Source organism: Solanum tuberosum, unplaced genomic scaffold (genome assembly GCF_000226075.1).
Source record: "Solanum tuberosum cultivar DM 1-3 516 R44 unplaced genomic scaffold, SolTub_3.0 scf00232, whole genome shotgun sequence".
Lineage (NCBI taxonomy): Eukaryota > Viridiplantae > Streptophyta > Magnoliopsida > Solanales > Solanaceae > Solanum > Solanum tuberosum.
In genome coordinates this window covers 365,406-389,626 of record NW_006239158.1, presented here as the reverse complement: position 1 = coordinate 389,626, position 24,221 = coordinate 365,406, and the positions used below count along the sequence as shown (strand labels likewise).

At 35.4% G+C, this 24,221-nt stretch overlaps 1 protein-coding gene across 2 annotated transcripts in view; it reads right to left on the bottom strand.

The window, feature by feature from the left end:
* Window positions 1–15,568: 15,568 nt before the first annotated feature.
* The window catches only part of LOC102600719 (uncharacterized), a 14,170-nt gene continuing 5,517 nt past the window's right edge, over window positions 15,569–24,221 (bottom strand). Inside the window, exons 1-4 of one of the 2 annotated variants that reach the window (XM_006356814.2) lie at window positions 19,702–20,108; window positions 19,409–19,618; window positions 18,472–19,032; window positions 15,569–15,976 (exon numbers count right to left, since the gene is read on the bottom strand). In XM_006356814.2, the coding sequence (XP_006356876.1) occupies window positions 15,639–15,976; window positions 18,472–19,032; window positions 19,409–19,618; window positions 19,702–19,957 (1,365 nt within the window). In that variant the 5' untranslated portion in view covers window positions 19,958–20,108 and the 3' untranslated portion in view covers window positions 15,569–15,638. Of the gene's footprint in view, window positions 15,977–18,471; window positions 19,033–19,408; window positions 19,619–19,701; window positions 20,109–24,221 lie in introns of those variants that run through there. The other variant, XM_006356815.2, reaches the window with a different exon arrangement.

Below are 24,221 nucleotides of genomic sequence, written 5' to 3'. Positions count from 1 at the left end.
ACTTATCCGTCGCTAAACACTGTTTTTTTAGTAGTGGTAGCTACTAAGGCAACACTTGAAAAGTGTGTCCTAAAGTCAAAGGTTACGCTTCTTTAGGCCACCCCTGCAAAAGCGTTGTCTAAAGTCAACAAGTGTGGTCTTTGATCAAAGACCACACTTTTTGACAGTTTAGGGAACACTTTCTTAGTGTGGTTGAAAGGCAAAAATGTTGTAGTGGGACTATCAAACAAAATCACATGGATGATGACGTCAGAGTTAAGAAAACTTTCAACACATAACTAACTTATGCTAAGAATGTCTTGACAAATCCACACAAGGAGAAATAGTGTAAAATTAGAATCAGTAATGTTGCTTACCAAGATAGGGTTGGCAAACTGCGAGGTGGTATCAAATTTCTTGAACTATCTGGATTTGAAAGGATTGAAGGGGGTGCGTTCTTGTGTACTTACAAAGAGAAAAAGTGGACATCGATGTGCTTTATTGTTGTTGTTGTCGTTGTGGTTTTATGAATGAAATAATGTTGAAAAGATAATTAATTCAACTCATTGCGAGTACAAGAACTCACCCCCTTCAAGATTTTCAAATCCACATAGCTCAAGAAATTTGATATCTCCTAATTAGGATTTGTTGCGACATTCTTAGCATATGTTAATAGTGTGTCAAAAGTTGTAATGATACTCATGGTAATTTTCTTGATTTTGTGTGATTTTTCTATTTCCCCCCTTATTGTAGCTTATGTTCAATGTTTGTGGTGTGTTGGGAGGGCTGGCATGCTTCCAGAGGTGGTCGAGAGATATTTGAGTGAATTTTTCTCTTTTGGGAAGCTTTTGGGTTGAAAGAATTGACTTTGGTCAACATCCAAAAAATTTGGTACCATATGAGAGTTCTATCAATTTCGTCGGCTCCGAAAGGTCCATTTTTGACTAGTGGCATGATCGATTTTATATTGTCACGAGGCCTTCATCGTGAGTTTGAGTCGTTAGTCAAGAAATGTTGCAAAGATTGGCAAATGTTTGACTTCAAACAACATTCTTTGTAAACATTCTTGAATGAGAATTCTGTTAGTATGGTTAGCTTTAGAATATCGATTTTGGTTTATAACAACCTTTGGTTCAGATCCCAAGGTGATCGGGATATGTTTGTGACATTTTGCATTTTGTTGGTTTTTGGTTATTTTGTGCTAGTGTTGACTTGGGCCAACATTCTACCGAGACAATATTTGTTGGTTCTTTTGTGAATTTCGTTGAGTCCAAATTGTTGATTTTGATAGGGTAGCATAGTTTGTTTGCGTTCATGGGGTTCTGAATGAATCTCGAGGACCCGTTCGGAGACGTTTTCACCTTAGGTTTGGTTGATGCCAAAGATGCTGGTGTGAGTTCTTTAGTTGCGCCCAAGCCTATTAAGTAGTAGTTGTTTTAGCGGTGGAAGGCCACCTAGGTTTGATCGCTTAAGACGCATCAAAACCGCTTTAGAAGTAAGCGCTTAAGCGGCCCCGAACCACTTTAGCGGTAGGGGTCATCTAAGGCTTATCCAATTTAGCGGCCAATCAACTATTTATCCAGTGGTCGCTTAAACGACCACTTGACCGCTTTTGCAGCCATTGTTGGGATTATATCACTCTTTCTCTCCTTCATTCTTTCAAAAGAATCCATTGTTGAAGGAGCTCATTTCTTAGTGAGTGTGCTCGTACCTCGGCCGATCTCATCAATTTGAAGGTTAATTTCTTCTTTTTCACTTTCTAATCTTGATTGTAGCTTCATTTATGTAATTCTCTTTCATTTTGAACCTAATTTTCCTTGTTTTTAAATTCTTAAAGTTTAGTTTACGGACCTGTAATGACCCGTTAGTTCATTTTGAGAACTAGTCTTCTCTTTCATAAAAAAACCCTTTTCGTAAATTGTAAATGGGAATCTTGAACTATTCGTTTAACTATAGTTAAATAAATTGTCTGATAATTTTTAGATAATTAATTTAGTTTGTGACTAATGGGATAAGTCTATAATTTATTTAAGGGAAAAAGGTCTGAAATATATCTAAACTTTGATCGAAATTGCTGAAACAATTTCAAACTTTGGGCACGACCTATTACCCCATGCACTATTTAATAGTGTATTTTAAATATATATTAGTGTCTAGTTGGACAAGTTACTATTTAAAATGATGCAATATTTATGATGTTTACGTGGGCACTTATATATCTTTAAAATACACTATTAAATAGTACAGGGCTAATAGGTTCAGCCCAAAGTTTGGGATTGTTACAACAATTTCGTTCAATGTTCGGATATATTTCAAACACTTTTTTCTTTATTTAATACCTTATATCACTTGACCCATATTTATTAAAATAAGTTGATAGAATTTGTCACTTTTAATATATAATTAATTTAGAAACGAAAAGAAAGGAAAACATAAATATTTACTTGGAAAAAAAATTTACCTAGGCAAAGCGGCAGCCGACATGGGAACTGACTACTTCACATCCAAGTAAGAATTAACAACAACAACAACAATAATAATAAGAACAACAACAACAATAATAATAAGAACAACAACAACAACAACAACAATAATAAGAACAACAACAACAACAACAATAATAAAACAACAACAACAACAACACCAACAAGAACAAGAACAACAACACAACAACAACAAGAACAAGAACAAGAACAAGAACAACAACAACAACAATAGTAATAATAATCATGTCTTTTGTTTTTGTATGTGATAGGGAGTAATGGAACTTGGTGATTGGCTGACTTATTCATATTGAATGATCTTAATGAGGAAAAATAGTAATAAAAGGCAACTTGATTGTATATTGATGTGTGAAGTGTTGAGAATAATATAGAAGGTTTATTGATTCATTGGTGATGTTTTATCACGATTGTATTGTTGAAAATTGGGCATTGATATGGAATTGGTCATCTCCTCATTATTTGTGAACATGTCATTTGCATTGGTTGTAAAAAAATGTTATGTGAATTGAGGAAGAATAAGAAATTAAAGAGGATATATCACTTTGAGGGACGTGTCACATGCCGCGACGGATATTATGATTCGAGGGATGTGCCGCGCGCCGCGACGGATATTATGATTAGAGGGATGTGTCGCGCGCCACAACGTATATTATGATTCGAGGAACATGTCGTAAGTTGGAATAAATTCTATTATCGAGGGTCGTGTCACACCCCGCGACATATGTCCCCCCATGGGTCCCAAACTAAGATACATTGGGTGTATATCACTAAGTCAGACATGCACCTCCATACTTGGGATTGTATTTCACTGCATTGCATATTTATATCATAGTAAACTTATGATTGCTTTTTTTGGTGGTAATTGTGATTAATGAACTTAATTCATTGTATTGTTGATTTGTAATGGTTGGAGTGTTGTTATTGAGTTATGTGCTATTTAAATTGTGAGTTGTTAGTTTAGACTGGTTTTATGATGTTTGTAGTTGTGGAGGTTCAGTTGGAGTGATAGGAGTACCTGTATTCTATTTGCTTAACTTGTGCTTAAGAGTTCGCTTGTTGAGTACCGTGTGGTTTGGTGTGATAATAAAAATAACATCAAACAAATATTAAACATGAAACAATTAAAAAAGATAAGTAAGAAGACAAAATATACGCAAGTAAATGGGTGAAAATATTTTTATTTTATTTTAAAACTACCCCAAATAAATACACACAACAAAATATATAGAAAATAAAACACAAAAAAAACCTAAATTAAATTGCCCCTTTTTGGATTAGCGCTTGGCTTATTCGGTGTGTCAAGACAAATCAAAGTTTTGTCATTTTTCTGCTCGAGTCAATTTTCATTATCTCCAGTAAAGGGCCTATCTACCCCTACCCCACCTTTCGCATGCATAATGTCCTAGAAGGTGTCTAACGCCCCCACTTAATGTCCAAGAGGCATTGGACTTCTATTAGGGTGGATTTAGACTAAAATAAAAAATAAATTTTTTAATTAGACCCACCTAAACGTCAAGCAAAACATATTGGACGACCATTTAACACATAAATCTTAAATTGGCCTCTAAGTTTTAATTAACATGCTTTCAAGCTCAAGTAAAAATGAAAGGTCTCATGTTAAGTGTGTGAGCATACAAATACATTAACAAGTATTAAAATAATATTAAAACAGATAGAATATTATAAGGGCCAAAGACTGATTTAATTAATAATTAATCTAAAATAGGGCAGTTTCAAATAGCATGCAAACAGTGATTTATTAGTTGATTTTAAGTAGCAAAACATTATTCAGAATGCAGAATTTATTTATTGGCAGAATTTAATCAGGACATCAAGTATTTAAAGCAGTCATAATACATGCATAATATTAAAAGCAGAGCTCAACTTAATTTGACAATTTATCTAAATAGGACAGATTTTAAATTGTAGCATGCAGAGAATAATTTGTTAATTTTATTTTTTAAGTGGCAGTAAATAATTATGTCATAGAATTTGTTTAACAGTGAGCAGAAAAGTATGCATAAATTGAATTGTTTCAGTTATTAGCATGCAGGAATTATTTAATCTGATTGGTTGACATATTAATCTTGTTAAGTCTTATAGGCATGGTTTCTAAGCATAAGCATGTTGAAAAGCTATTTAACACATGATAATTAACATACTGGAAAATAATTGATATGCTGAAAACAGACCATGTCCTAAACATGATTTCTAACCCATATATAATATAAAACAAGCAATTTAGTGTAAGCCTTTAAATATATTTTCCAGCCCAGATACAAATTAAATTAATTGAAATCCTATAGGCATGAGTTCTATAACAAAACTTTTAAGACATCAAATTAATTAACATATCGAACTTAATTATTGAATCCTATAGGCATGGCTTCTAAGTGATAAGACATGCTAAAAAGTTATTAACATACACTAAAATAATTACAATCTAATTTTAACATGCAAAAGTTATTAGAGTCTAATTATTTTAAAACTAATTAACATACTTAAAGTTACTAAATATGATTAGTTAAGCATGTTGTAAATATATATCAGATTATAGGCACAATTCTCTACATAGAATAGCATGAATATTATCACATAAGCACGTTTTCTAAATTTTAGTAGGGACTAAATTATTTTATTATATGTTGACTGATTTCAGATAAAAACGAAGTATAGACGAACAAATATTTAATTTTAGATCGATTATTTAGGAGATATTGTAACATGTTCACAAGATTGTCTGTAACATTCACAAGTAATAAAAATAAAATAAAAGAAGAAAACATCTAGCACGTATATCCCTTCCCCTTAAGCGATCCCCAAATCATATCATATATAGAGAGTGTTAGAGTTATACAAACTATTACAAGCTAAAATAAAGAATAAATGAATACGATATACTGAATTAAATATACATTTAAAAAATATTTGCCCCGTCCAAAATCCCCTCCTAGGCGACTCTTCAACATCTTGAACCTTTACGTTCACAACCATGTTAAAGCAATGAAACAATATGGACAAGTAACAACACATAAAAAGTGGTCTAATATAGCGAGGTGATAAAACTAATTATATGCACATAATATTTAATTAGTTCATATACACAGGCGGCAAACAGACATACAAAAATTCAAACAAGTTATGGAGAATATAAAATCACACAAAGCAAGAAGGGATAATAAAACTGACCCGAATGCTTTCCTTTTATCCATTACAAATTACACTAAAACTAAATGGTACATTAATGCAAAACAGAAGATTAACTTGAACAGAAATACTAACCAGTTAAGCAGATTAATTTATCAGCAATGAAATTTTTGAACAGAAATATTTCCCCCAAAACAGTAACACAACAAGAAGGCATACTCACAAAGCACCAGAATTCTTCTTTTCTTTCAAAGAGTAGAGGGTGTTTTTGCTAATTGTTAAAATGTTTAAACCATGAGGAAAATAATGAGAGGGGGTTTTCTTTTATAGTGGGAAGGGGTCGGCATTAAAGGAAAAGAAATAAAGAAGATTCAATTAGAACATATTTTCCTTATTCAGGAGGAAGCCAAACCCAATTTATTTATTTTTCACCAAATATAAACATGTAAGAAATTAGCCCTATTTTAATTAAGGTAAAGAAAATCAATTAACCATAGTGACAGAAATGTAAAACATGAAAAGAAAATAATTTGAGACAGTAAATTGATATAGTCAAACAAATACACATAATTATTTAAGGAAGGGGGGATTACAGTCAGATTCATGCTCACATATTATAATAATTTAATATAAACATATAAATCAGAAATTGGTATGAAATATATATATATGGTAGGACTTATAAGCAAAGAGGAATCAATGCACAGATCCAATACTACAATAAACTTATCAATTTGTCATGCTAAAATCAAGCATTACAATCAATCCAAAATCACATGTTATAACCAACTAGCCAATATAGACCATATTTAAATGTATACAAAATACTCAATACTAATGAGTGAGAGACGATTAACGGGGTGACAAGTAAGTATCCATAATAACAAAGTAATCAAAATGATAGCATGCAGATTTAAAGATAGACATAGATATTTCACATTAACATATTGAGAAAATAGAGGGATTAGTAACAATTCCACAATAATCAAGAAATCACAATCCAGAAATCAAGGGTTAGCCGCAGATCTTAGTAAAAAGTAAACAATGAAGTTAACATAAATTTTAAACAATAATACCTGATCGAAAATGTGAAGTCCCATGAGATCTCGATGTTTCTTCGGTTGCATGATGGTTGTCATTCCGCCGGAATATTGCTTCGCCGGAGCTGCGCCATTGTTGATCGGAGCTTGCTGCCTCGTTTGTTCTCGCTGGAGCATGCTACCTTTGTTGAAGCTAGGCTATTTCTCTGATACGAGGGAAGTTGTACGTCAACCCTCAAGAAGTATACAGGGTAGTTATAGGTAAGAAGTAGTATTATTAGTTACTTTCAGTATTTACAAATAACTCCCCAAAAGTAAATATGTTATTTACTTTTGGTACTCAGTAGATAGTACAATGTGTCAGGTGGTTATTTCCTATTCTATCCAAATTAGGGATATATATATATATATATATATATATAACAGCAAGTTGGAGAGTTAATGAGAATTATCATCTATCTTTTGCCCTAAGTTTCTTTATCTAGCACATTTTCTTCTTGCATTTCTTTTGTTTATTTCTGATCTTGCAATAGTTGTATCAGAGCATTTTTCTCGACTCTGTGGGATCAATGTCGAGTGAGTTAGCTAATATTCATAATATGCTGCAACAAATGTCCACTGAGATGACTAAATTCAGTGCACGACAAGACCAGCTGGAGGCGAATCATGCGAAATCTTTTCACAAGCTTCAGCTGAGTGTTGAAAAATGGAGACGACCTAGATGGGGCAAAGAAGTGTTGTCAACCATCGGAGAAGGTGGGTTGTACTCTCCATCTGATAACCCTCTCATTTATGCAAATTTATCTGCTCATAGTACTCCATCCTCACATTTACGACTTCTCTTGAACAACCCACCCACCATTATGCAAAACCCTAGATCTAATAAAACAAATACTACCCTAGTTTTTTCATTCCCATCTCCTCAATCAGTTCCCAATACTGAGACAAACCTTTCCCTGCCCTCCATTTTTGGGATGCAGAATGCCCACTCCTTGTTTAGCTAAGGGTTTCAGAGTCCACCCTTGTTGCTCACAATCAACAACAATTCATGCCCATCTACTCCATAGCTTCTAACCCAACCTACACTAGTGCCCACTTCATAACTGTGCCTTCTCAAGGATATCAATATTCCCCAGCCCCAAATTTATTTACTGGACCCTTCTTCCATCATTCCCAAACCACCACCCAACTAAACCCGTATCCTTCTTCCCAAGTTAATCCAACACCAAATTCGAATTTACCATATTCAGCTTTCACTAAGTACACTAGGGTAGAATTCCCCAAATTTGATGGTAACGACTTGAGAGATTGGTTGTACAAAGTATAACAATTATTTTCCATTGAAGAGGTGCCTACTTACCAAAGGCTCAAGCTAGCTACTATACACTCTGAGGGGATGGCCTTATAGTAGCATCAAGGATACTTTAGAAGAAGACCTCCGGGATGCCTCCATCATGGGATAAGTATGTATATGCCTTTACTGATAGATTCGGGGGAGAATACACAGACTGAATTGATAGGAACTAAACACACTGGTTCTGTTAAAGATTTTCAAGTTGTATTTGATAGTGTCATGACTAGGGTAAATTTATCTACAGACTATGCCATTAGTTTGTTCATAAATGCGCTTAATCCAGAGCTGAAAGATGTTGTTCGAAGAGGGAAACCCTACAACTTTCCACAAGCTTATCATCTAGCCAGATTGGAGGAATCTTCTTTTGCAACCCAAAGTAAAGCAATTAGAGGAACACATGTTGGTCAAATGTAAGGTCATTATAAAGGGGGGCCACCTACTCTCCAGGGGGCTGGTGCATTTTCTAACAAAAGTTACCCTACAGTAGTATATGCTAATAGAAGAAGAAAGTTGACTCCTGCTGAAATAAACGACACAAGATCTCAAGGGATCTACTATTTTTTTGATGAAAAATATGTCTTGGGGGACAAGTGTAGAGCCAAGAGGCACTTGTATTCCATTGAGTTGGAAGAAGTCGAAAGGGAGGATATTAATGATGATGCAGAGGCGATCTTGGAAGAAGGGGAAATTGAAGCACTGTTGAGGGACCTTATAGAGAATTGTGAGATCTCCTTACAAGATTTGAATGGCATCAAAGGTTACAGGACCCTGAGAAATAGTGGGTACACTACCAAGAAACCCATTAACATCCTCATTGATTATGGGTCTACACATAATTTCATCAACGAACAAGCTACTAAGAGGATAGGCTGTAAGGTTCAAAATATCATCCTTCAAAATGTTGGTGTAGTTGATGGGAGGACTATTCAATCTTACAATGGTTGCTAGAAGTTCAAATGGTTGATGCAAGGGTCAACTTTTGAAGATGATTTCCTAATTCTTCCTATAGGCAGTTGTGATGTTGTATTGGGAATACAGTGGTTATGTAAACTTGGGGATATACAAATGAGCTTTGAAAATCTCTTCATGAAATTTAACTTCTTGGGAAAACAAGTGACTTTACAAGGGACTTGCCCTTCATTTAAAATTGTTGGGGCTAAAGCCTTGACTAGTCTATTTGAAGACAATGTCCAGATTTTTATGATCAGAGTCAATAATGAAAAAGATGACAAGAACATTACGTTCATGAAAAATGATGCGGGACCTGAAGAAATTCAAGGATTAATAGAACAGTACAGGGACCTTTTTAATGAACCAAAGCAATTACCCCCTTATAGAGGTGTATTTGATCATCACATACCCTTAGAGGAGAATAGCAACCTTGTAAATTCAAGACCATACAGATACTCTCCAATTCAGAAGGATGTGATTGAGAAGATGACTAAGGATATGTTGAGTCAAGGTATTATTCATTACAGTTGCAGCCCTTATGCCTAACTTGTAGTACTAGTGAGAAATAAGGATGGTTTTTGGACTCTATGTGGATTACAGGGCTTTGAACAAGATCACCATCAAAGATAAGTCCCCCTTACCAATCATTGAGGAGTTATTGGATGAACTGGGTGGCTCTCATATTTATTCAAAAATAAATTTGAGAGCTGGATATCATCATATTAGGATAGCCCTTGCTGATGTCTCTAAGATAGCTTTCAAAACTTATTGTGGAAACTATGAGTTTCTAGTCATGCCATTTGGGTTGACTAATGCTCCATCCAGTTTTCAAGGACTCATGAACCACATCTTCCAAGAATATTTAAGAAAGTTTATTCTAGTTTTCTTTGATGATATTTTAGTCTACAGCAAGAACTTGGAAGAGCATGTCCAACACCTGAAGATTGCATTTGATCTAATCCTACAAAACTTGGCCAAGCATAGCAAGTGTGTATTTGTTGCTGAGAAGGTGGAGTATTTAGGGCATTACATATCTGGAAAAAAAGTGTCTACAAACCCAGGAAGATTGAAGTTTTCCTAAATTGGTCTGAACCTACTACTCTCAAGAGGTTGAGAGGAGTTTTGGGTCTGGCAGGGTACTATAGGAGATTTATAAAAGGATATGGAGTGATTAGTAAGCCATTAACTGACTTACTGAAGGACAACTTCTCATGGTCTAGTCAGGCTAGTGAAGCCTTTCAAGCACTCAAGACAACCTTAACTACTGCTATTGTGCTTATCTTACCTCATTATGGTCAGCCATTTGTGGTGGAGACAGATGCTTGAAATATGGGAATAAAAGTTGTCCTCATGCAAAAGGGATAACCCATTGCCTACTTGAGCAAGGGTCTTTTTGTTAAACATCAGGTACTTTCTGTGTATGACAAAGAATTATTGGCCTTGGTCATGGCTGTCAGCAAATGGAACCAACACTTGACTGCGGGGCAGTTTGTAGTCAAGACAGACCAGAAGTCACTCAAGTTCTTATTGGAGCAAAAACTTCATACTGGATCACAACTGAAATGGATAGCCAAGCTAATGCAATTTTACTTTATCATAGAATACAAAAGGGGAAGGAAAGCACAGTAGTTGATGCTCTTTCTAGGCTACCACTGGTGGAGTTGGCAGCTCTTACTCTCTCTACAGTGAAACCTGATCTTCTAGAAATGATTAAGCAGAGTTAGACTTCAGATCCTGAAGTTAATGTGATAACACAAAGCTTGGATAAGGGAATTGACGTATATCCAGGGTATACAATCTTACATGGTCAACTAAGTAGGCAGGGAAACTAGTCATAGGAGTAGATGCTCAACTAAGATCCAACCTCATTCAACTTTAACATGACACTATGGTATTGAGAATACCTATAGAAAGTTAGCTGCATTCGTTTATTGGAAGGGGTTGAGAGATGATGTACATGCTTACGTCAAGGCATGTGATGTATGCGAAAGACATAAATATGACAATGCTAGCATCAACATGGACTTCATTGATGAGCTTCCTAGGTCCAAACGGAAAACACTGATATGGGTGGTAGTGGATAGGCTGACAAAGTATGCCCACTTTGTGTGTCTTGCTCACCCTTATTCAACTCATGATGTTGTCAGTCTGTTCTTAGAGCACATTTACAAACTTCATGGGGTTCTTGAAGACATTGTGAATGACAGGGACCCTGTGTTTACAAGCAAGGTTTGGCAGGAGTTGTTTGCAATGTTAAGAGCGACCCTTAACACTTCCACTGCATACCACCCACAAACAGATGGTCAAACAGAAGTTGTTAACAGGTGCTTGGAGACCTATCTTAGATGTTTCTGTTTAGATTCACAGAAAGACTGGTTGACCTATTTAGCAATTGATGAATGGTGGTATACTACCACTTTTCGCTCTTCTATACAACAAACTCTTTATGAGGCACTATATGGTTAACCACTTCCCTTACATTTACCATAATTTGCTTGAGATTCAGCAAACGAAGAAGTAGACAGAACACTTCTTATAAGGGAGTTTAAGCTGCAACAATTGAAGTATCACTTGAAGAAGGCTCAACAAAGAATGATTGATCAAGCAAATAAACATAGGTCGGATAGAAATTTATGCATTGGGGATTGGGTGTACTTAAAAATATAACCATACAGACAGATCACTCTATCAAAAACTCATTTCACAAAACTTTTTTCCAAATACTATGGACCTTATCAGATACTAGAAAAGGTAGGTGTTGTAGCATATATAAACTCTCAGTCCCGAGTCAGTTGTTACTTCATCCAACATTTCATGTCTCTCGGCTAAAGAAGTGACATCATTTACCAATTGAAATATACCACCCACCAGTCATTGATATATCTAGTCCCTACTGCCCTCAACCAATGAAGATTGTGGCTAGAAGAATGGTTCAAAAAGGAAACAAGGCTATCACTCAAGTTAAAGTGCATTGCGTTCAGTTTCCTCCAGAACAAGCTACTTGGCAAGATTATCATGCCTTGTTAGTAAGGTTTCCTTCTTTTCTTCCTTGAGGTCAAGAAAGTTCTTTAACATGGACGGACTAATACGAGTGAAGTTGTACGTCAAGCCTCAAGATGTATAAATGGTAGTTATAGGTAAGAAGTAGTATTATTAGTTACTTTCAGTATTTACAAATAAGTCCCCAAAAGTAAATATGTTATTTACTTTTGGTACTCAGTAGCTAGCATAGTGTGTCAGGTGGTTATTTCCTATTCTATCCAATTTAGGGATATATATATATATATAATAGCATGTGGGAGAGTTAATGAGAATTATCATCTATCTTTTGCCCTAAGTTTCTTTATCTAGCACTTTTTCTTCTCGCATTTCTTTTGTTTATTTCTGATCTTGCAACATTCTCACCGAGAAGAGGGGTGCGTCGGTGGCTGTTGGTCGCCCCCGCCGGTCGGAGTTGCTGCTTGGAGCAGTCGTTGTTGCTGTCGATATTTGTCTCGAGTGGCAATCTCGCGGTCGGAACGAAAGAGGAGGAGAGAACCAGCGAAGGTCGGGGCTTGCCTGGTCCTTGTTCGCTTCCGTCTTCGCTGGAGAAGAGAGAAAGTAGGGGAAGAAGAGGGGTTCGGGGCTAGCGTTTTCGAGAAGAGAAAAATAGGGGAGGAGAGAGAGAGGAAGCTTTGACCGGTTGGCCGGCGATGGATGGTCTTGCCGGAGGAGAAGGGCGAGAAGAGAGGGAGAGGGGGTCTGGCGGCGCTGATCTACAAGGGAAAAGAGGAAAAATGAATTATGTTAGGATTTTGGGTCTTTTGGTATTAAAAATGAAAGTAAAAGGTTGGTCAATCCTGATCGTTGGATTAATGAAAATGAATGGCCAGGATAGGATCTTGGAATTGACACAAATGATGAACGGTTAAGATTGATTCTTGAATCTGATTTGGAATTCGTTAGACTTGGAATGGCTAAAATTGAAATAAAATTGGCTAGAATTGAAATGAAAAGGTGGTTACAATTGAAACGAAATTGAATAGGATAGGCTACAAATTAAATAAATTGGAATAGAATAGACTAAAATTTAAATGATACAAGGGAAGATTAGGGAAGTGCCATTCAATTAATAAAAATCTTCACATATTAAATTATTTTCATATAAGCATAAACACACCTAAATTTTAAAAACATTTAAATGAATAAGCAAAGTAATTATTTTGAATTTAAAATCAATAAATATAATAATTTAATAATAACAAAATACCCTAATAATAGTAATAATTAAAATAATTTTGTAAATTATCAATATTAAAATATATTATCATTATTTAGACAAAATTGATTAAAATTTTAAACACGTACTAAAAGTAAATATGTTTTAAAATAGGTATTTAATTGAATAGCACTTTCGAAAGGGTTATAGGTTGGTAAAAATTGGGTGTCAACAATGACTTGATTATGTTTTTGTATGAAATCATGCACATGACATCTGCATTTGGCATGTTTGTATTTTGAAACAAGTGAAAGATATATTTGGGACCTGCAAATGTTTTGAAATAATTTTCCGCATGTATTCAGCTCAGAGGGGGCGGGTTAATATTTTACTGACAAAAACTAGGTACTTAAAAGGAAATATGCTATTTTTGAGGTTTTATGCCTTAAAAGGATTATTATTTTAAACCTTTCGGATTTACCATCGGAGTAAAAGAGAGAGGTTTTCTTTAAATTTGCACTCTTCCGCTTTTTAGTGAAAGAGGTACTAGATTATTTGATATTGTGACCTTTTTGGATATTTTCGGGTTTCACTATATGCATTCTACATATGTTGATAAGTTATGACGGTTCACAGACTGAATTCAAAATTTTATGACTATTGCATCTATAGATGAGCTGAGGCGGATTCTGTAGTTGTCTCGGGATCCCACGGGATGGTCAGCAAGACAATTTCAAACTTCTTACTTTATTCATGCATTGGTGACATGTGCATTACATAACTTTGTGTTATTGTCTGTTTGTGATTTATTGACTTGTATGGTATGGATTCGTTGGTTTTGCCTTTTTCACCGTCATTAATGATTGTTTACTTCTACTTACCTATCAAACATTATCGTTAGTGATATATATATATTATTTTTCCTAGCATGAGTCACCCTCGTTGATAATTGGATCTCCCGTGGACATCGCAGACTTGGATTGTGGTGAACTCTTGTTGTCTAGAGACTTGCTACTTTTTCCTCTTTTGTAAGGTCTATGTATTTTATATATTGATTAGACCGAGTCGAGGTCTGATCTTAGGTCGGGTATCAAGGTCATGGTCGAGGTCGGATTGGGTATAGAATCGGATTTAGGGTCGGGGTAAGAGTCGAGTGTCGGGTTGAGTGTCAAAATCAGATTCTGTTCAGAAGTTGGATCCTGAATCAGAAATTGAGTTCTGCAGTCGAGGTCAGATCGGGGTCAGATCTCGAGTTGGGTTCAGATATTGGGTCGGGTGTCATGGTCGAATTACGATTCAAAAGTTTGATCCTGAGTTAGAGGGGTCAAGAGTTAGGATCGAGTCTTAGGTCGGGATCAGGTCTTGGTTGAGGTCGGGTCTCGGGTTGGGGTCGGGGTCAAGTTCGGGTGTCGGTATCATATTCTAGTTGAAATGTTGGGTCTTTAGATTGAAAGCCAAGGTTAGGTCCTGGATTGGTTCTTGGGATCGCAGCTCAATTCGGATCATGGTCAGAGTCGAGTTCCAGTTCGAATGTCGGGTCTCATGTCGGGAGTAAGGGTCATGTACGAGATCAGTTGCCAGTATCGGGGTTGGTTTCCAGATCAGAAACCTTTTTTCTAAAAAGTATTTCTACACTCTAGAAAAAATAAAATATATTTTCTGAAAACATTTTTCATTCCCCAATCATAGACTGGAAAATATTTTTCAGTCACCAACCAAACATAAGAAAATAAGTTATAAAAAAGTATTTTCTAGGAAAACATTTTCCTTCATACCAAACACATCCATAAAGTCATCATGGTCTTAAAATGGTGAGGCGCACAAATTATTAAAATTAAAATTTATTATTACTTGCCTATTTTTCTTGTCTTAATTGATATATTTCTACTACGAAAATTTAGTGGTCACAGGGTTACTTTACTAAATTAATCATATTAGTTATGCTTTAAATTTTTTAATGTAATCACTATTCCCTCTGTCCTAAAAAACTTGTTACATTTTTCATATATATGCCCCTTAAGAGAATATTGATTAGGATGAGTATTTGACTATAACACTTTATTCCCTCTATTCCATATTAATTTAATTTTTGAGGTTTTTTTCATTGTTTAAAATAATTAAATTGTTCAAAGTTCATGGATGTTTGATTTCTTTTCCATATTTACCCTTACCTTTAATGAAATTTGATATTTTTAGGAGATAAATATATTATTAGAAAAGATTGTGAGTGGAAGTCCCAAAAATCTAAAAAAAACCCGCTGAAAACTAGTTTGACCAAGTTTTTGAGAATCTAAAAATATTTGATGCTTGGATTTTTAAAATCACACCAAAACTACATGGCCAAATTAATATCGGAAGATAAAATTTTAAAATTTATGATCAGACGCTTACTAACTTGGCGTTGAAAAATTCTTATGATCAGTGTATATAAAGTGAACTCTTTAAAAAAATACATGAAATCAATCTTAGGATTCACCCCACATTTTCAAAAGGTAGCTATCACACTTGCTACTAGTCCCATTCACAAGGAATTTAGAACTTGCCCTCTTTGTCTTTTTGGGCATCACTGTTGGTTTACTGACCCCATCATTTTTAAGGCTGTGCCTATACTCAACTGCCACTTGTTCAAATACTTCCACATCAAACATGTTCAACTTTAGTTTTGGGTCCATTAAGTCCCTCACATATGCAAATGGCAATTGGTCCCTTGGATTAAATCCTTCAAGTTCATTAAATAAGAGGCACGAGAATAAATTGGTTGCCACACTATGTTTCCTCAAAATTATTGCACTATCTGGTACATCTGCAAGAACCATGGGAAAAAAAACATAAACATAAAAGAAGGTTTTTCCATAAAATTGGCAAGAAGAATCTCAATAAGACTAATTTGCAATAAAGTCAGACACAAACAATAAAGAATTTAGCTTTAGACAAGAATCATGATTTAACTATGACTTCTTGGCCAGCTTGCGTGTATCTAAACTTATTCACAGGATACCTGCTTCCAAACAACAACGTAACACGTACCAGGTAGCTATGTTCATCACGATCAGGATAGATAAAAATTAAGATATCACTTAATGTTTTCATCTCTGCTGAAATTTAAACCTGAGAGCTCATAATTCTCAACCACGAGGTCACACTCTAGCATGTTAAACTAAGACATTTTTCTTTGTGCAATGATCAAAATAAGACACTTTTTATTAGGAATACCCTTGAAGAAGCAATCTAAATAAAAAATTCATCAAACTTTTTGGAATAGTGACTATGGGAGAGAGAAAAATTAGGTAAGAGCTTACAAGATGGCCCTACCATTAAACTACCTTCCAAAGAAAGAAAAGTGACAATAATCCAGTATATATATAAACTACCTTCCAAAGAAAGAAAAGTGACAATAATCCAGTATATATATAAACTACCTTCCAAAGAAAGAAAAGTGACAATAATCCAGTATATATATAAACTACCTTCCAAAGAAAGAAAAGTGACAATAATCCAGTATATATATAAACTACCTTCCAAAGAAAGAAAAGTGACAATAATCCAGTATATATATAAACTACCTTCCAAAGAAAGAAAAGTGACAATAATCCAGTATATATATAAACTACCTTCCAAAGAAAGAAAAGTGACAATAATCCAGTATATATATAAACTACCTTCCAAAGAAAGAAAAGTGACAATAATCCAGTATATATATAAACTACCTTCCAAAGAAAGAAAAGTGACAATAATCCAGTATATATATAAACTACCTTCCAAAGAAAGAAAAGTGACAATAATCCAGTATATATATAAACTACCTTCCAAAGAAAGAAAAGTGACAATAATCCAGTATATATATAAACTACCTTCCAAAGAAAGAAAAGTGACAATAATCCAGTATATATATAAACTACCTTCCAAAGAAAGAAAAGTGACAATAATCCAGTATATATATAAACTACCTTCCAAAGAAAGAAAAGTGACAATAATCCAGTATATATATAAACTACCTTCCAAAGAAAGAAAAGTGACAATAATCCAGTATATATATAAACTACCTTCCAAAGAAAGAAAAGTGACAATAATCCAGTATATATATAAACTACCTTCCAAAGAAAGAAAAGTGACAATAATCCAGTATATATATAAACTACCTTCCAAAGAAAGAAAAGTGACAATAATCCAGTATATATATAAACTACCTTCCAAAGAAAGAAAAGTGACAATAATCCAGTATATATATAAACTACCTTCCAAAGAAAGAAAAGTGACAATAATCCAGTATATATATTCAAAAATCATCGATGTTGAGATTTTGCTCATAATGTGACAATCCATTGTACCTCACTTATTTATAATAAATAAATAAATATACCTCAAACTTTTGTTTCTTTCTAGAAACTATTTGATGGGAGAGTTTAACACTAAAAATAATACTGCTACCTTGTTTCTTAAAAGTGGATTAACTATTTGAATATGTGAAACTGACTTTAATTAAATAAAAAATATGGATGTTCACCTAACAACAATATTTTATTTACTTTCCCTTTTTCTTGTTGGAGACGAGGAATGTGTCTTATTTAATGTTATATAACTCCAAGTATCACAGACAACTCATGCTTTTCCAAAAATATGCATTATTCAACTTCCCCACTTGTAATCCTCATTAAGAAATGCCGGACTTAGCTTGAACAATTAGTGCAAATTCGTACATCTTTACTAGCTAGAACAATTAGTGCAATTTCGTACATCTTTACTAGCTTGAACAATTAGTGAAATTTATGTGATTATATTTGACGGACACAATGTTTCAAAAAGGAAAAAAAATTTCTTGAAATTTTATGACGTTAAACATAGTATTAAAATTCCATATGACTATGAAAACATGTTACTAAGGATAAATATGAAATTTGAAGTTAGAACTGTTTCCAAACTAGAAAAGTATCATGTTTTTTAATATCTATCACAATAATAACGATATATTCAGTTTAATTCTACAAGTAAGAATCCGGGAAGGGTGGTGTGTATGCAATATTTGGAGTAGCTATCTCATTTCAACAACAACAAAATACCTAGTGTAGTCTAACAAAGTGGGGTCTGAGGAGAATAGGATATATGTAGACCTTACCCCGACCTAAGAGGTGAAGAGATTGTTCATTATAGATCCTTCGCTCAAGGAATAACTATGCAAAGTAGTCCAGAAAAAAATAACGAAAGTGAAAGCATAGCAAACCGATATATTACGATAATCAAAGTATAAGAATCAACATATAATAGCAAAAATCGAAGGACAAGAAACTACGAGATGATTACCTGAAGGGTAAGGCTTTTCTGGAGACCATGGTTGCAAGCCATTGTCACAATATGTTTCCATTTGTTTCATCAATCCATCAACATCCCACCATTTCTTCCATCTTGCAGTTGCCATGGCTTCTTCCATTGTATGGACATAAAAAGGATGTCTTGAAATAGCCATATCAACATCTTCCATAACAACAAGTGAGTGAATCAACAAGAATGGATCAACAACTAGCTGTATTTTGGCATCTATCCAAATGCTATATTTAGAATTTGGGAAAAGCCTATGAACTAAATATTTGGGAATAACTCCATTCATTGCTGAATTCTCATACAAATTTTCTTTTTCAACCTTCACAATTCTCCACACTCCCACTGAATTCTCCTCTGATGATGTTGTTGAAATTAAGTTGTGATATTGAAGTCCCTTGAGTGTCACATCATCAACAAACATGTAAAAGCATACTGAGTAGGGTGTATCTTTACCAAGTCCCTTTGGTTGCCTGATTTTGTCATGATCATTGAATATTGCTGAAATAACAACTATTCCCTTGCAATTTTCCATGGAAATCCTATCTGAAATTTTTTCAAAAATACAAATTAAAAACATTCAAAATAACACCTCCAAGTTTTGCCTCTTTGGTCTAGTAGTAAGAGCGCATCGTGTGATATGTGGATTGACAGACATCACTAGTTCAAATACCATCGTAAATGAAAGTGTCGTATATATTAAAGTAGAGAAAGGTAGAGGGACGAGTTGTTATCAGTTGATCCTCGAAACACCTCCAAGATTCATTTTTTTTTCATTAGTAATTATATAATGGTGATATTATTCCAGCATGGTAGTAAGAATTTATATCTTCAACAGCCACAATCAGAATTCACAAAAGGGAAAAAAAAATGTAGATCAAAAATTGCAAATCTTGTGTAATTGAGTATACAGATCACGAACCAAATTTAGTGATAGGAAAACGTTTGAAGAATCCACAAGGAACTTCAATTCCATCATGACGACGATGATCAAAATAAGAAAACCTCTTTTTGATACTGAAATTCCCACCAAAACTATCAGCATTCCCCTGAATATACCTCAAGTTTCGCGAACCAAGAAACGTAGAATTCTCACTGAATTCATTCATTTCCTTCAAAGCATTCCAGTAATCTAACCAAAAAAGAATCACATTACTCAAAGCAACAAAAAGATGATGAACGAATTCGAAAATGATAATTTAATTTTATAAATACCTGAGAAATAAACAGGGGAATTACAAGACGAACGAAAAGTAGGAAGGGCATGTTTATGTTCACCATAAGAAGAATTGTAAAGGAATAGAGGTGTTTGGATAGGATCATTAGGGGAATATCTGAATAGACAATTTGTTGGAGAAATAAAAGAAGTGTAAAGAACTAAAAAGAGAGAGGTGAAAAGGTAGATAACAGAAATGCAGAGAAGTTTTGAGTAGCAGAAGAGTGGTTTTGATGATGTAGCCCTGATCCCCATTTACCTTTTCTTCGTAACAGAAAAACTATCTCATACATCTTCTATTGTTATCATCGTATGAAAATTACTCATATTTTTTTATTTTTGTCTTTTTCTCAACCAATTGTTATCTCATTTATATTAGATGATGACTTCTTTTCTCATCCAATATCCAATATATATGTATGAAATAAATAAACTAATACTTATATGTCCCTAATTATTTGTCCACTTATTTTACTCCTATTAAATATGAATTTACATAAGAAAACTTAAGATTTTCAAGAAATTTTACTTTTTTTCAAAGTAAATAATTGAGCCTCCTCCATGATCCTCTCTTGGAGTCCATCCACCATTGGTACACACAATCTACCTTGATATCTCAGTACGCCATCTCCCCCTTGTTCAAAAGCTAATACTCTTTGCTTATGAACATTTGCCTTCAATTCAAGCAAAATAGGGTCTTGGTCTTGCTTGCCTTTTACTTCTGACACTAATGATAATTCAGCCCCATTCATCACCACTACTCCTCCTTCTGTGAAATCCATAAGTCTAACTCCCAGGCATGCAAGTCTATGCACATCTTTTGCTAATTCTCTCTTTTCTTTCTCAGCATGGGTAGTACTGTAACCCATAGACAACCTGCTTAAAGCATTAGCAACAACATTAGCCTTACATGGGTGGTAAAGAATACTCATGTCAAAATCCTTGAGTAATTCTAACCACCTCCTTTGTCTGAGATTGAGCTCATTCTGAATGAACACATACTGAAGGCTCTTATGATCGGTGAACACATCCACATGAACACCATAAAGATAATGGCGCCATATTTTCAAAGCAAATACTATAACAGCCAATTCTACGTCATGGGTTGGGTAGTTCTTCTCATGAACTTTCAACTGTCTGGAGGCATAAGCTATAACTTTGACATTCTGCATTAACACACAACCCAATCCAACTCTAGATGCATCACAATACACCACAAAACCTTGCGTACCTTCTGGTAAGGTCAATACTGGGGAAGTAGTCAACATTCTTTTCAATTCCTGAAAGCTTTTCTCACAAGCCTCAGACCATTGAAACTTAATTGTTTTCTGAGTCAATTTGGTCAAAGGAGACGAAATAAATGAGAACCCTTCGACGAACCTTCTATAATAGTCAGCCAACACTAAGAAACTCCTAATATCCGTTGGAGGTGTGGGTCTAGGCCAGTTCTGCACTACCTCTATCTTCTGAGTGTCAACTTTAATTCCATCACCGGAAACCATGTGGCCCAAGAATGCCACAAACTCAAACCAAAACTCATACTTAGAGAACTTGGCATACAACTTCCTATCTTTCAAAGTCTGAAGAACTATTCTGAGATGACTAGCATGATTTTCTTCATTCCTTGAATAGATTAGTATGTCATCAATGAAGACTATCACAAGCATATCTAAATAAGGTTTGAAGACTCTATTCATAAGGTCCATGAACGCTGGTGGTGCATTAGTCAAACCGAACGACAAGACCAGAAACTCATAATGACCTTAACGGGTCTTGAATATTGTCTTTGGAATATCACATTCCTTTACTTTCAAATGCTCTTATAACTCTTTCAGCTCTGTTGGTGTCATTCTATATGACGGAATAGATATAGGACGAGTATCTGGAAGAAGGTCTATACCGAAGTCTATTTCTCTCTCAGGAGGGACTCTGGGTAGATCATCTGGAAAGACTTCTAGGAACTCTCTTACTACTGAAACTGACTGAATATGAGGTATCTCAACACTAGAGTGATTAACTAGGACTAAGTGATAGACACATCCCTTAGAAACTAACTTACTTGCCTTAAGGTGAGGAATAAACGACCCTTAGGCACTGCTGAACTGGTTTTCCACTCTAAGACTGGCTCATTTGGCAACTGAAACTTTACAACTCGAGTTTTACAATCAACTGAGGAATAACATGCATGAAGTCAGTCCACACCTAGAATGACATCAAAATCTACCATGGTACTCTTGTGATTGACGGAAACAGAACAATCACAATAAGCTCTTTCTGCTAGAATAGAATCACCAACAGGTGTAGAAACACTGAATGGTTCACTAAGTTGTTCAGGAATAACATCAAAATTCATAGGAACATAAGGATTTACAAAAGTTAAACTCGCTCCCGGGTTTAGCAAAGCATAAAGAGTAAAGTCAAAGACTTGGATCATACCAGTGACAACATATGCTGAATCCTCTTACTCTTAGCGACTAATGATATCATACAAGTGGTCTGTTCCTCCGCCAGTACCTGAAGTAGTTCCTCTAGGTGCAATTCTGTTTGGTGAAGCAACTGAAAAAGACTGGCTTTTTTACCCTCTTTACCATTACTCTGCATGTTCTCAAGACACTCCCTCATAAAATGACCGTTCTGACCACACTTGAAACAACCAGTGGAGCCATCACAACACACCCATGAGTGGTTCCTACCACACATAGTACATGCAGGAGGCTTACTACCCCTTTGTGCAACACTACCTTGAGAATATGCAGGTTTAGCTCTGAAACTCTAGGAATTCTGACTATTGTACTCACCTTTGTTCTTAGGTGCAGGTGCATTAGTAGATGATGGGGCAGGTCTCTTCTGTTTCTGTTGGAAGGAAGACCGGTTCGCACTACTTTTTTGCTGCCTGAACTCGTTCCCTGATGTCTTAGCCCTCTTATTCTTAAACTCTTCTCTATCCTTCAACTTATCCTCTTCAACTTGTTGTACATGGATCATATGCCTTGCTAGATCCATATCCCCTATCAACATAGCTGCCTTGCCTTCTTTACATGACTGACGAGACAACCCAGCAACAAATAAACTCATCCTGCTTCTCATGTCAGCAACCATCTCCAGAGCATAGACGGAAAGTTGTGTGAACTTCAGACTGTACTCATGAGCACTCATAGACTCCGGATTAAGGGTGAGAAACTCTCTTATCCTTGCCTCTCGCAACTCACGGGGAAAGAAATGCCCCATGAGAGCACTCTCAAACACAGCCCAACTCACTATTAGCACATCATCAGCCCTATTTTTTTTTTGCATTGGTCGAACCAGATTCTAGTGACAACCTTCATTTGATATGCAGCTAGTTCCACCCTCTCCGAATCAGCAACATGCATCACATCAAATACCCTTTTCAGGTCCTCAATGAAGTTCTCCGGATCCTCAGTGACACTTGAACCTGTGAAGCTTGGTAGGTTCATCCTTAAAAGCTCATGGATCCTTGAAGTATCATCCACTTTCTGTCAATTATCTCTCTGTCCAACTTGATAGGTCGCAACTTGACTTAACATCCGGATAGCTTCACATAATTGAGTCTTGGTGACCTCTCCTTAGGGTTGCACTTTTAATGCATTAGGTACCCCTTGTTCCTCGACATTTCTCCTAGCAGGACGACCTTTGACTGCTCTTCATAGAGGCATGATTATCTGGAAACACACGCAAACACGAATTAGAGGGAAACCTTTTAGAGACAAAACTATAACGCACGATATGAGTATGAAAGAAGTGAGAAATTCTCCTAAGTGTTGCAGCCTCCTAATTATAGATGTGGAGCGCTTCACACCGATAACTAGGACTCTACAGACACGACTTCATAGATTCCCAAAGACTCTTGAACTCTGTGCAATGATACCAATTTTGTCACCCCTCAAGACTACACCCTGGGTGAGACTGGCATTCGAAGACCATTTTTGGCCTCAAGCGAACCCTTGGCCTGGCTTACTAACTCAGCGAAAGACTTAACTCATCACATACACATTTATGAAGTAACTAGAATGTTATAAAGGAACATTCAACTAGCCATTAAGGCAAACTCAAATCTTTAACATATGAAATGAAAAGTAAAGACAACTGAATTAACTAACTGATTGTCCGTCTGTCTATCTATAAAGCCTCTAAACAACTGAGGTGGATGTCGGGACAGGCCCACGACATCCTAATGAACTAATACTAAAATTGAAAGCAATGAAAAGGAGTCCTCTGGAATGCAAAGAGGTTCACCAACAGACTCTGAACTGCTCACTGGATCAACGATGCGTCGGATGCCGATCCTAGTTACCTGTGTCTGCATCCTAATAAGATGCAGGCCAACTAGCATCAGTACATTGAATGTACGAGTATGCGAGTTGGAATGCTAAACACTACTTAAGCTTGAAAAGAAACTGAAAGGAAACTGAAGAGCTTACCTGGCTCAATTCAACTCAACATAACTGAACTCATTTCAATATAAAACAGTTTTAAAACAAGTGCAATATAAAGAAAAGCT